Below are 12,339 nucleotides of genomic sequence, written 5' to 3' on the forward strand. Positions count from 1 at the left end.
AACTGTGGTGGGAGTAAAGCAGGCCAAAGCTGAGGGTGCCCCAGGATCCCGGTCATTATCTGGCCTTGTGTAGCAGCCTCAGTCTTTTGTCCCGGGGGGTAGGGATGGGGCGGGTGGAAGGGAGGGTAAGGAGGGGCTGGCACTGACTCTGGGGGAAGTCTCCTGAGTTCTCCACGGTCCGATTCTGAGTATAACATGGCGGGAGAGTGGGTCCTTTCCCACTAGCTGTTCTCTCTTCCCTTAAGACCTGAAGTCTAATTCTTGCTGGATTCCTTCTTTGAAGTCAGTAGGAGGTCATGCAGAACGAAGTTACTCCAACATGCTCAGTGTGATTTCCACGGTTCCTTCCTTTTCCCTCCCCAGTCCTCCCCTCTTCCTTCTCTCCTGCTTGATCGCCAAGATCTGTGTGCTCATTTCCACCCGGAGTATGTGCTCCTGGCCAGTGGGTCTGTTTCCCAGGAATGAAAATGTGCTCCTTCCCCCTGAGCACAGAGACACAGTCCTGCGGGGCTGGGCGGGTCGGAAAACTAGGGCTGGACCACAGCCAAGCTTTCTCTGAAGTTCTCTCCAAGTTAAAAACAGAACGAGTCCAGGCATTTAAAGGTAATTAGTTTAGCTCCAAGTGGATCTGGGGATAATCTCAAACTTCAAAGCTCCTCTGTGTGTCATGACCTGGGGAGTGGAGGGAGGGCAGGGATCAGGGGCTCAGGATGCACTCAGAGGCCGGAGGCCAGAGGCCACCATCCTTCACCCCCTCCTCTCATTTGTCCCCGCATCATTGGACTTTTCCTCTCCATCCCTTAGGGCCTAGGGCAGCGCTTGTGCTTCACAAGGCATCCAGGCTGCTGCTCAGGGAGCAGAGGGGCTCACCTGTGCTCAAAACCTTGTTGTCATCCACCCAAAAGGGAAATGAAGTCATGGCCAGAAGTGACGACCTTGAGTTGTCCTCCAGGCTTTCTCTCCCCCGCCCTGGAAACTCACTCTGCTGTCCAGGACTGACCCTAACCTCCCTGAGCCTCACCTAAAAGCCTCAGCAGTGTCTGCAGCATGGATTCGTGGAACTTGGGGCGAGGTTCCCCCAGGGTCACTGGTCCCCAAATAACAAGGGGCCATGTCGACCTCTCCGAGTCTGTGCTTCATGTTCCTCATCTTTGTTTTAGGAGCTAGAGATGCAAAGTCTTCGCTGTCATGGAGCTTATATCCTGTTGGATACATTCACAACACACACATTTAAAAAGAAGATTATTGCAGGTTAAAGCTAGTGTTATGAAAGAATAAACAGATTGGAGTAATAGGGAGTAATGGGGGAGATGGAATTGTCCAGGGCAACCAGAGAAAACTACTTTTCGGAGGTGATATCTACGTTGAGAACTAATGGATGAGAGGATGTTCTGTGTAAAGAGCTAAGGGAGGAAACTTGTCAGCAAAGGCAACAGCAGGGTGAAAGGCCCTTGGTGGGAAAAGGCTAGATGTGTTCAACCAACAGAAAAGAGTCGAGGGCTGTAACTGTAGTTATGAGCAGGGAAAGAATGGGGTGAGATGTGATTGGAGCAAAACCGAGGCCTGCCAGGGGCCTGCGCGGTTTGGTGAGGAGTCTGCTTTACTCTGAGAACAATGGGAAGCCTGGCAGGGTTTCACCAGGGTGTGTGACGGCTGTGCCACTTCAGACTGGGGAAGACAAATTTGGAGTCTGTCTGAAGGTGCAGGTGAGAGGAGCTGGCGATGGAGCAGGAGAACACAAATAGATCCATGGAGCCTGACACTAGTTATAATCTAATTGGTCTCCGCTTCTCGAGGGCAACACTCCTGTCTTATCCTCTCATTGATCACACACCTGCAGTGCGCCTACCATGGGCGAGCGTTGCCCTTGACTGCTGTTGGTTTGCTTCATCCTCGTGCTGGTCCTCTGCAGGAGTGATTATTTTTATTTTATAAGCAAAGAAACCTCAGAGGAGTTGATTTTCAAATCCAGATCTGCTGTATCTCAACACTGCCCATAAAGATGCTCAAAAATGTGCAACTGGATGGACAAGAGTAAGTCACCAGTTGCCCAAGGGGTATACTGTGCAGAGTGCAGGAGAGTCTTTTGGCCAAAACTAGCTTCCCTACATATGGAAAACAGAAGAATCTTTGCCTCAAAGGACCTGAAGGTCTTAGCTAAGCAAGAGATGGGTGACCTGGGGGATGAGAAGTATATTTAGTCATTGTCACTCATTAAGCGAACAGAGGAACTCCGTACGCGTAGGTAGCACTGTCAGGGATTGGGATGCAAGAAAGTCGCATGTGGAAAAGCGAGAACTCCTTCTGGAAAAAGGGATGCATTGAAGATAACAGGGTTGATGAATGCTGGAGGGAACAATGGTAATAATATAATAATGGATACCAATGAAAATGCCCACCATTTACTGAATGCCTTGTACATAGCCATTAGCTTATGGTGGTATCTCACACATCCCTTATAATGAACCTCTGGAGTAGGTATGGCTATGGTTCCATGATTCTAAGAGACCATCAACTTGTTTTGCTGTGTTGTTTTTACTAATGGAACATAGAACACATTTATTCATGCATAACCACTTGATTCTTCAGGATAGCAATGCACAGTTGAATCCAAGCCTCCACGTGCAGAGTTGAGGAGTCTTCTGGCTCCACCCGCTGTGCACATGCAACTCTCCATAACCTGCCTGGACATCTTTTGCCCCTTCAGGGTTAAAAGTATCATTTAGAGCAGGATAAAGAGTGTGGGGTCCTTCTGATTTCCTATTTTACTAAGCGTGTAGCTTTGTCTTTCTTCATTGGATCATCATGTGTTGTTATTGACATCCCAATGTACTCATTCCTCTGTCCAATGAGGGGCAAGGTCATCATTATTTTTTTCAGCATTTATTATAAGATGCCTTCCTATTTTTAAAAAATGTGTCTTAGCATTAATATATGAAACCGAATAGCAAGCAGGGCTCATAACTGGGAATCCAAACCTCCTGTCACTACTTCTCAACATTCAAGGGAGTAATTTTCCCCTCCTCGTTCTCTCTGGGACCCTCTCCAGTCAGACCTATCTTCCCGCCACTCCACCAAAACTGCTCTTGCTGGGGCCACCGATGACCTCCCCATGGCCAAATCCGCTGGCCAGTCCGCAGCCATCATCTTACTTCAGCGGTACTGACTCCATCCTCTTTCCGGGATGACTTCTTTCCATGGCTCCCTTAGGCCTCCTGCATCAGCTGGGAGCTTCTCGGCTTCTCTTCCGCGTACTCCTCACCTCCTACCACCCGAGCGCATCCTCAGACTTCTCTCTCTTCCTGCCTTCGCTTCCTCTGTGGCCTCTTCTGCTCTCATAGCTGGCTTCTCTCCGCAACAACGTTCACACAGAAATCTGCAGCCGACACAGCGCCCGCCCGTCCTGCTGCCCACTCTCCAGCACTCCTCTCCCTCTTCCCGACGTTTCTACTCCCACTTCATCCTCAACTGGCTCCTTTTGTGGTCTTTGCATCTCAATAAACATACTTACTCCTCTTACTTGACTAGACTCCTTCCTCTCTTTCTCTTGCTCCCTGCATTTGAACCTGTAGCAAATCCTATCAGCTAAAACTTAAAATTAAATCTAACGTGTAATCCAAAGCTACTGCCTGGCCCAGCCATGGTATCGCTCGCCTGGCATAATCGGCCCACCACGTCCACCCAGGCCCTCCACAGCCTCAGTCAGATCATGGTGTCGCTGCTGAAAGCCACCAGAGTAACACAGAGTGACAGCCAAAGCCCTGGGGCCCAGGCTCTGTGTGGCCCAGGCCTGCTAGCCCCTGGCTTCCCCTCCCTCCCTGCTGCTAACTGGCTTCCCGCCAACTGGCCTCCTTGCTGGTCTCACGTGTGCCAGGCACGCCGCACCGCAGGGACACAGGACTGCACACGGGCTGCTTCCAAACCGCTGCTCTCTCCCCCACATTCCCATGCAGCTTGCTCCCCCATTTGGGGGGGTCTTTTTAAATGATACCCCCAACAGAGAGGCTGCCCCGGTGCTCCCTGTATAAACAGCCCCCCAAATTCCGTCCCACGCGCTCTGCTTTATCCCATAGCACCTCTGTCACTTGAGATGGTGCACGCTGTCCATGGCCCATCCATACTACCCTGAACACAAGCCCCCAGGCACAGGGGCAGTAAGTGTCTTAGCCTCCTCCCAGTTCCCAAGGTAAAGAAAGAGTTGGGCATCGATCCTCAGATGGTCCACAATTAAGGCAGCTGCAGCAGATTCTCAATTCATAAGAAATACTGAAAAGGCCAGGTCAAAGCTTTAATTTTAAAAAACAAAACACCCCTAAGGACCACACCCTGAGACTGTAAATGAGACTTTCCCAAGGTTAAAAATGGCAGGCAAATTCAATAAGGGACTTTAGTGCACAATTCAATTCCAGGAATCATAAAAGGCCCCCACTCAGAACAGCGCCCTGGGAAGCAGACCCTCAAGGGAACGCTGCTGAATCTGGGGACGAGGAAGAAAAGAGAGCCTAGGGACAGGGCTGGGCTTCTGTTCAGACGCGTGCATGTCTGCATGTCTCCACTGCCAGGGCCAGCGGTGAGGACTCCTCTTCCGGTCCCACCAGGACCGCACGGCCAGCCCTGCTGACTCCTGCCCTGTGTCTCTTCCAGATCCGCGCTCTCCCAGGCTCTGGAGGCCTCTGCTATGACCGCAGTCCTTTCCCAGAGCCAGGACTGCCCGTCGCTGCCACAGCCACTCCAGGTGCCCGCGCTGCCCTGCCTGTCCCCCGCCCCGCGTCACCATGGGCAGCGTCAGTAGCCTCATCTCCGGCCACGGCTTCCACAGCAAGCACTGCCGCGCTTCGCAGTACAAGCTGCGCAAGTCCTCCCACCTCAAGAAACTCAACCGCTACTCGGACGGGCTGCTCAGATTCGGCTTCTCCCAGGACTCGGGGCATGGCAAGTCCAGCTCCAAAATGGGCAAGAGTGAAGACTTCTTCTACATTAAAGTCAGCCAGAAGGCCCGGGGCGCCCACCACCCCGATTACACTGCACTGTCCAGTGGGGACCTGGGGGGCCAGGCTGGGGTGGACTTCGGCCCGTCTACCCCACCCAAGCTCATGCCCTTCTCCAATCAGCTAGAAATGGTAAGTGGGGGTCCCTGGTCAGGGCGGGTGGATTGGAATGGCAGGGAGAGCAACACAGGGAGAACACAGGGCAGGGAGGGGTGGCGGTGACCTAAACATTTAGATGTCGGAAATGCTCAGCCGCGCTGCAGAGACCAAAGGTTGGCCCATCTTAGGTGAGCCGTTCAGCAAAGAGCAGGGGGAAACGAAAGGCTTGCTAAGCTCCCGGATGTAGCTGATGGTCAAGGCAAGACCACCAGCAGCACTTCCAAGTGCACGGGAAGGAGAGGGAGCTCTGGTATCGCCCGGAAGAGCAGATGGAGAGCCTGCTTGGAGAGCTGGCAGCTTCTCTCGCTAGCAGATCCTCCTGTGCTGCTTGGTGGTGCGGCAGCTCGTCTCAAGCCGGGCCAGGAGCCGGCTGGCTGGCTGGATGAGGGCTGTGAGTTTCTTGCCATCATCTTCAGCAGAAATGAGGGCAAAAGAGTCCTACATACTCCAGAAAGCCAGTCCTCATTCCAGATTAAGCTCTCATGGGGCCCACCGGTGGATGCCAAAAACCACGTTCCTACTTCAGCCCCAGCGCTGCGCGGGCTTTGATACCCTAGGAAGTGGCCCCGTGTGTCTGCATGGAGCCTTAAGCTTCTCAGATGAAAGGGATTCTGGATGCAAATGCTCTACTAGTGAAAATGACAAGGAAAGGGTTATGTCAAGTGCTCCTCCCAACCCTTTGAGGAGGCCACACCGGTGTCTGCTGGAAGGGCGGTAGAGGTGAGCAGGGACTTCTACAGGGAGACCATGCCCACCCAGCCCCACGCCCCTGCCGGCACCACACAGGACAGCCAGAGCTGTTCATCTCGGGAGGCTGGGAGGAGCTGGTGGCAGGTGGCAGTTCATGGCACAGAGCAGCTTCTCCTTGAGAGATTCAACACATTCAGCAGCTTCAGAGCACCAAGCGAGGCCGCCTAGGGCTGTGCCTAAGAAGGGTGCCGCGTGGCTGGGTGGACAGGGAGACCCAAGGTCACGTGGTTCTTTGTCTCCCCAGGCCTCAGAGAAGGGTGCGGTGCGGCCCACAGCCTTCAAGCCGGTGCTGCCACGATCAGGAGCCGTCCTGCACGCCTCCCCCGAGAGCACCGGCCACCAGCTGCACCCCGCCCCTTCGGACAAGCCCAAGGAGCAGGAGCTGAGGCCCGGCCAGTGCTCCGGGGCTCTGTCTGACTCCGGCCGCAACTCCATGTCCAGCCTGCCCACACACAGCACCAGCAGCAGCTACCAGCTGGACCCGCTGGTCACAGCCGTGGGGCCCGCCAGCCGTTTTGGGGGCTCAGCCCACAACATCACCCAGGGCATCCTCCTCCAGGACAGCAACATGATGAGCCTGAAGGCGCTGTCCTTCTCCGACGGTGGCAGCAAGCTGGCCCACCCAAGCAAGGCGGACAGGGGCGGCTCCTGCGTGCGCTCGCCCATCTCCACGGACGAGTGCGCCATCCAGGAGCTGGAGCAGAAGCTGCTGGAGAGGGAGGGCGAGCTGCAGAAGCTGCGGCGCAGCTTTGACGAGAAGGAGCTGGCCTCCAGCCAGGCCTACGAGGAGCGGCCGTGGCGCTACCCCGAGGAGCTGGAGGGCCCCGAGCCCAAGAGCAGCAGCCGGCTGAAGGCCTCGCAGAAGGGCCAGCGCACACAGCAGGTGCTGCACCTGCAGGTGCTGCAGCTGCAGCAGGAGAAGCGGCAGCTCCGGCAGGAGCTGGAGAGCCTCATGAAGGAGCAGGACCTGCTGGAGAGCAAGCTGCGGTCCTACGAGAAGGAGAAGACCAGCTTCGGCCCCGCGCTGGAGGAGACCCAGTGGGAGGTAAGACTGGGGAGGGCTCGCCCTGTTTGGTGCCCGGCCGCTCCCCTCCTCCAGGTCCTGGCCAGTGGTGAGTGGACACAAACTGCCCAGCACGCCGCGCTAAAGGGCCAGCTTCATGGCCCAAACCAGGGACTCCCGTATTAGGGATGCAGTCAGTCTGCGCTTCTCACTCTCTCCCTGTCTCAGGGCCTCGTGGCCCCCAGAATTGAATTTATTGACCGAGTCACTGACCAAGAGGCTGGAGCCATAAGAAGCAGGCCCAGCACGTATCTGAGGGCCGGCTCGCTGCACCTGCTCACAGGAGGCTCAGGAAGCACGGCCATGCCCGAGTTCATGCTGGTCCGAGCGCCACGAGAGAGCCTAGGATGTGTTACCTTTGAGGGGAGGGTCCCCACCCACTGGTGAGAGTGCCGCCATGTGTGGCAGGTCTCAGGGACAGGATGGACCGCTCCCCCCAGAAGTGGCAGTGGGGGTTCTGTCCAGTGTCTGAGATGGAAACAGGACAGGAAGACAAGGGCTCACGCACACACATGCACGCACTCAGACACGCTGGCAGTGAGGCCTCCGCATCTGGCTGCCGGAGAACCAGCTCACCCCCATCCTGCTGCCTGAGGGCAGCTTTGCTCCCCGGGAGGCTCCTGGCGGTGCGCTGGGACAGGCGGGAGTGTGTGCATAGCAGCTCTGTGGCCCACCCAGGCAAACACTGTGCGGAAAGGGACCGAAGGGCCACTGGGTCTGGTTGGACCAGCACCACTACCCTAGCAGCACAAACGTCTGTTTGCACTAGAGCTCTCTGCACTGATCCTGGCAGCCAGAATGAGGTGTTACCAGTAGTAGAGGGAAAGATCCCTTCTGTGGGAGAGATGGACGGGGGACTGGGCAGGGGAGGATGGTGTCACTTCCTGTTTGCAGGTTTTCTGGGGCGGAAAGAAGGTGAGCCGTGAGAGCAGTGCCTTCCTCCATGTCCGTGTGGGCACAGCAGACCCTCCCGCAGTTACTGTTTCTCAGCCAGCTCTGGGGACACCCGGGGGCGTCTCTGGCATTGGGCTTCCCTTCTTGTCCGTCCAGCCTGGAGCTGAGCTGGACATGGCTGTGGACCTCGCTCCCAGGTTATCCAGTCAGGCTAGATAGTAAAACGGTCGGTTAAATAAATTAAAGTAAACATTTATAAAACATAGGTATATTCAAACATTTATAATAATAATGTGTTGAGTGTTTATTAAGTGTCAGGCCCTCGGTTCTCTCATCTACTCCTTACCCTATGGAGGAGGTACTGTTCCTCATCCTCACTTTTCAGTTATGGAGACTGAGGCACCGAGAGGAGATGATCGAGAGCAGCTGGTTAAATGGCTTGCCCACGGCCACCGCATAATAAGGATCAGAGCCAGGACTTGATCCTGACAGCTTGGCCCCAGAGTTCAAAGATTTCATCACTATGCCATATAGCCATGATGCTAATGGTCACTCAGGTCCTCAGGGTCAAGGCAGGATCCGAAGCCAGGCCCGTGCCTCAACCCTCACTCCTGCCGCTCCCTCCATAAACAGACTCAGGCTTGGCCCTGGAAAGGCTTTCTTGGTCCCAGTCGATGCTTCCAGGGTAGTTCATGACAACAAGGGGGTTTCTGAGGGAAAGTGAGAAATGTCAAGGTGGCTGCCAGCCTTGCTCCCAGAATCCCTCCTGTGAGAGGCCCGGGCCCCAGGCTCATTTCACCAGCCTTCCCGGGCCAGCGGGACGCACTCCGTGACACACACCCAGATGGGCCTCGGCCTTCTTCTGAGCCACTCACGGCCCCGAATGGCCCAGACCCAGAAACGCACCGGTCTGCTTCAGTGCCTTGGGTGGTGTTTGTGGATCTTGGCTGAATTTGTTGGGGAACAGGAATAGAAATGGTGGAGGCATGGGGGCAAGCAGAACACAGTCGCCCATCATTTGGTAGATCGGAATATCAGAATCGGGCCCTGTCTCTGAGCCAGGCGCGGTGCTCATCAGGGGGCGAGTGCATGAACGTGTCCTGTAGGGAGGACAGGGGAGCTGGGTGTGTGCAGGGGTGAGGTCAGAGTGTATGTGCATAAACATGGTGATGGAGATGGGGCAGACATGGAAGTCGATACCACTGATGTTAAATGTGGATGGTGGAGATGCCAGCAGCAGGCAGCTTAAACCTCTGGTCATTGATTGCACGTGACTATAGGCTTGGGTATAGGTTGGGATTTTGACTCTGAGTTGGGGGTGAGGGAGGAATGTGGACAGAGCGAGCCAGGCTACAGAACGAAATGAGCTTCATGGTCACTCAGACCAGCATGCCTGGGAGCTGTCAGGACAGCTTCCTTCTGTGAGGCAGCGGAGCTGTGGCCCGCCCTGGGCGACGGCCTCTCACCTCCCACTCTCTCCTCTCTCCCACCCCGACCGGACCCCCGGCAGGTGTGCCAGAAGTCGGGCGAGATCTCCCTCCTGAAGCAGCAGCTGAAGGAGTCCCAGATGGAGGTCAACGCCAAGGCCAGTGAGATCCTCAGTCTGAAGGCGCAGCTGAAGGACACGCGGGGCAAGCTGGAGGGCATGGAGCTGAAGACACGGGATTTGGAGAGTGCGCTGCGCACCAAGGGCCTGGAGCTGGAGGTCTGTGAGAACGAGCTGCAGCGCAAGAAGAACGAGTCGGAGCTTCTGCGGGAGAAGGTGAACCTGCTGGAGCAGGAGCTGCAGGACCTGCGGGCGCAGGCCGCCCTGCAGCGGGACCGGGGGCCGGTGCTGGGGGCTGGGCCGGGGCCCACCTTCTCCGAGGACATCCCGGCCCTGCAGCGGGAGCTGGAGCGGCTGCGGGCTGAGCTGAAGGAGGAGCGGCAAGGCCACGACCAGATGTCCTCAGGCTTCCAGCACGAGCGGCTGGTTTGGAAGGAGGAGAAAGAGAAGGTGATCCAGTACCAGAAGCAGCTACAGCAGAGCTACCTGGCCATGTACCAGCGGAACCAGCGCCTGGAGAAGGCCCTGCAGCAGCTGGCCCACAGAGACGGGGCCGGGGAGGCTCTGGAGATTGACCTTGAAGGGGCCGACATCCCCTACGAGGACATCATAGCCACCGAGATCTGAGGGGCCTTCTGGGAGGGGAGAGCCGGACCTGGCATTGGGAGGCAGGGTGCAGGGCTGTCCAGGAGGGCTCCCTCCCCTCCTCCCTGCTCCATAACTGAGCCTCTGAGAGAAGCCTGCCCGGGCACAGACCTGGGATCCTCAGGGGGAGGGAAGCAGAGGGGAGAGAAGGGACTGCCCCTGGCCCTCCTCCCCTTTCCCGTGGCGCAGTGCTCACCACTCTGCCGCCCACCAGACCTCTAGCCTTCCCAAGAGATGGGCCAGGCGTCTCCATCATTTGGTCAAGGTCTCCCTACACCTTGGCCTGTATTCAAATACTTAGAGATACCCTTCCCCAGGGATGGTGGTGGCTGCCATGAAGGTCAGCGACCCCCTCTCTTCCCACCGTCTTTCTCCCCCGACACACTGGGATGCCTTGGGAATAGAAAGAAGCCATTTGTGACCGGAATCCTTGTAATCTGACCCAGTCATCACCTGAGCTCTTCCTCTGGCTGAGGAGGCACAGTGGTTGGAGCGGGGTGCTGGCTTGGCCACATCAGCGCTGCCCCAGGGCCGGCCGGCCACAGAAAGGAGGGGAGAGCTGGGTAGGCCTGGTCAGCGAGGACCCCAGGGGGCAGAGGGAGAAGCTCAGTAGTCTGACCCGACCCTGCTGGGCCTGCTGACACGGTGAGCCGCCTCTGGGCAGCCGGTGGCCTTTGATCTCTGTGACCACTTTTCTTAAAGCCATACATACCTGGGTAGGTGCTGGGAAGGGAAGGTTGCAGGCTCGGGGACACGGGTGGGCGTGGCATTCCAGCTGTCCCAAGGAGAGCCTGGGATAGTTCCTGGTGGGGTCTGGAGGCGCGGCTTCCGCACCTGGCTAAGTTGGCCAGCGGCTACTTTGAACTTGTTTTCTTCCCAAGAACCCAGCCTTTGCTGGATCCAGAATAGCCGGTACCCACTAAGATGGTCAGGACGACCTGGGCAGTGGCACACCGGCTCCCTTCACGGCTCCAGGGCCAAGTTCAGACAGGAGTCCTTCCTGGTCAGGGGGGGGTCCCCACAGTGCCGGTGGCCCACCCCCAGGCAGGGAGACACAGCCTTGTGAACGTCCCAGGGCCACGCGGGCCTCCCTCCACTCCGAGCCCCAGAGCCAGACTGTCAGGAAGCCAGAGGCTGCAGCTGCTGGGAGCTGGGCCGGAGTCGGGGGAGGCGGGGTCTCCGTTCTCAGGATGTGCAGCGCTGGGAAGCACAGAAAAGGTAGAGTTTCTCAGTTACTTGTTTCAGAATTCTTTTTTCTTCTTTTTCTTTCTTTCTTGTCTTTTTAGAAGCAAGCCAGATCTAGAGGCAGCCAGGCTGTTCCATGTTCTATTTTTGACTCTAGCCACAGCTGCTGTTCCTAGGACAGCCAGCCCTTGCTCGGTGCCCGCGCCTCATGCCTGCCTGTCGGGGGAGGGGGGCTCCCCCGGGCACTTGGCAGTTCCACACCAGTCCCCCTCTGTCTCCCGACCTCTGACCTTTGGCTACAGACTCCTGGTGGGAATGAAGCTGCTCCTCTTCCTGCCCTGTCCCTCCAGGACCCACCACATTCCTTCCCTGAGGCCGGTTACGCTGTGCCTGTCCTGCTGCCTTCACACGACGGAGGAGCGTTTCTGGAACTGGAAGCCGTGGCTCTTAGTCATAAGCCAGATTTAAACCTGGAATCCACAGGCCAAGAGCCCCCTCCCTGCCTACAGGGCCCTACCGGCCACTGGGCCTTGTGCAGAACCCCAAGTCAAAGGTGTCCCATGCCCCGTGTTGTGCCGTCATCCCTCCCTTTCCACCAGCCGGGCCTCGAGTCCTTCCTCCCAGTGAGACTGCCCCACAGGCCAGAGAAAGGGGCTGCTGGCCCCTCCCCAGGCCGGAGGCACCCCGACACCCCTCCCCAAAGAGCAGTCCCTCACCTGAGAAGAGGTGGGTGCTAACCAGGGTATGGCCGTGCCCTGCACCCCACAGCCCTGCCCTCAGCCAGCCCTTGGATCCCTCCCTGGGCTGCCACCAGCCCCAGGCCCCAGGATGGCCCACAGTGGCACCAGGGTGCATCAGTGACTTGTAACATAGCAACCTCACCACCGCGTGGCTTTCGTCCCCTCCCTGTGGAAACTGTGCTTCCTCCTCCTGGACCGTGCCCGCCAGACCCAGCCTCTCCAGACGGGGCTCTGGACAGCAGAGGCTGGCAGGACTGGGGAGGTCGGACGACTGGGCCTCAGAGCAGGCAGCCTGGCCCAGGGCCCTTGCCTCTGAGCACTCCTGCTGGCTGGCTTGCTCGCGCCCCCAGGATTGCCTGGCCTGAAAAC

The 12,339-nt window shown here is 57.2% G+C and overlaps 1 protein-coding gene across 2 annotated transcripts in view; it reads left to right on the forward strand.

Annotated features, from left to right (window-relative positions):
* LZTS1 (leucine zipper, putative tumor suppressor 1) overlaps positions 1–11,420 on the forward strand; it is a 51,877-nt gene extending 40,457 nt beyond the window's left edge. For both annotated transcript variants that reach the window (XM_006778303.2, XM_006778305.2), the window contains exons 2-4: positions 4,645–5,120; positions 6,142–6,942; positions 9,365–11,420. In XM_006778303.2, coding sequence (XP_006778366.1) covers positions 4,776–5,120; positions 6,142–6,942; positions 9,365–10,027 — 1,809 coding nt within the window. In that variant the 5' untranslated portion in view covers positions 4,645–4,775 and the 3' untranslated portion in view covers positions 10,028–11,420. The remainder of the gene's footprint in view (positions 1–4,644; positions 5,121–6,141; positions 6,943–9,364) is intronic.
* The last annotated feature ends 919 nt before the right edge of the window (positions 11,421–12,339 follow it).

The sequence above is a fragment of the Myotis davidii genome, unplaced genomic scaffold, assembly GCF_000327345.1.
Source record: "Myotis davidii unplaced genomic scaffold, ASM32734v1 scaffold448, whole genome shotgun sequence".
Taxonomy (NCBI): Eukaryota; Metazoa; Chordata; class Mammalia; order Chiroptera; family Vespertilionidae; genus Myotis; species Myotis davidii.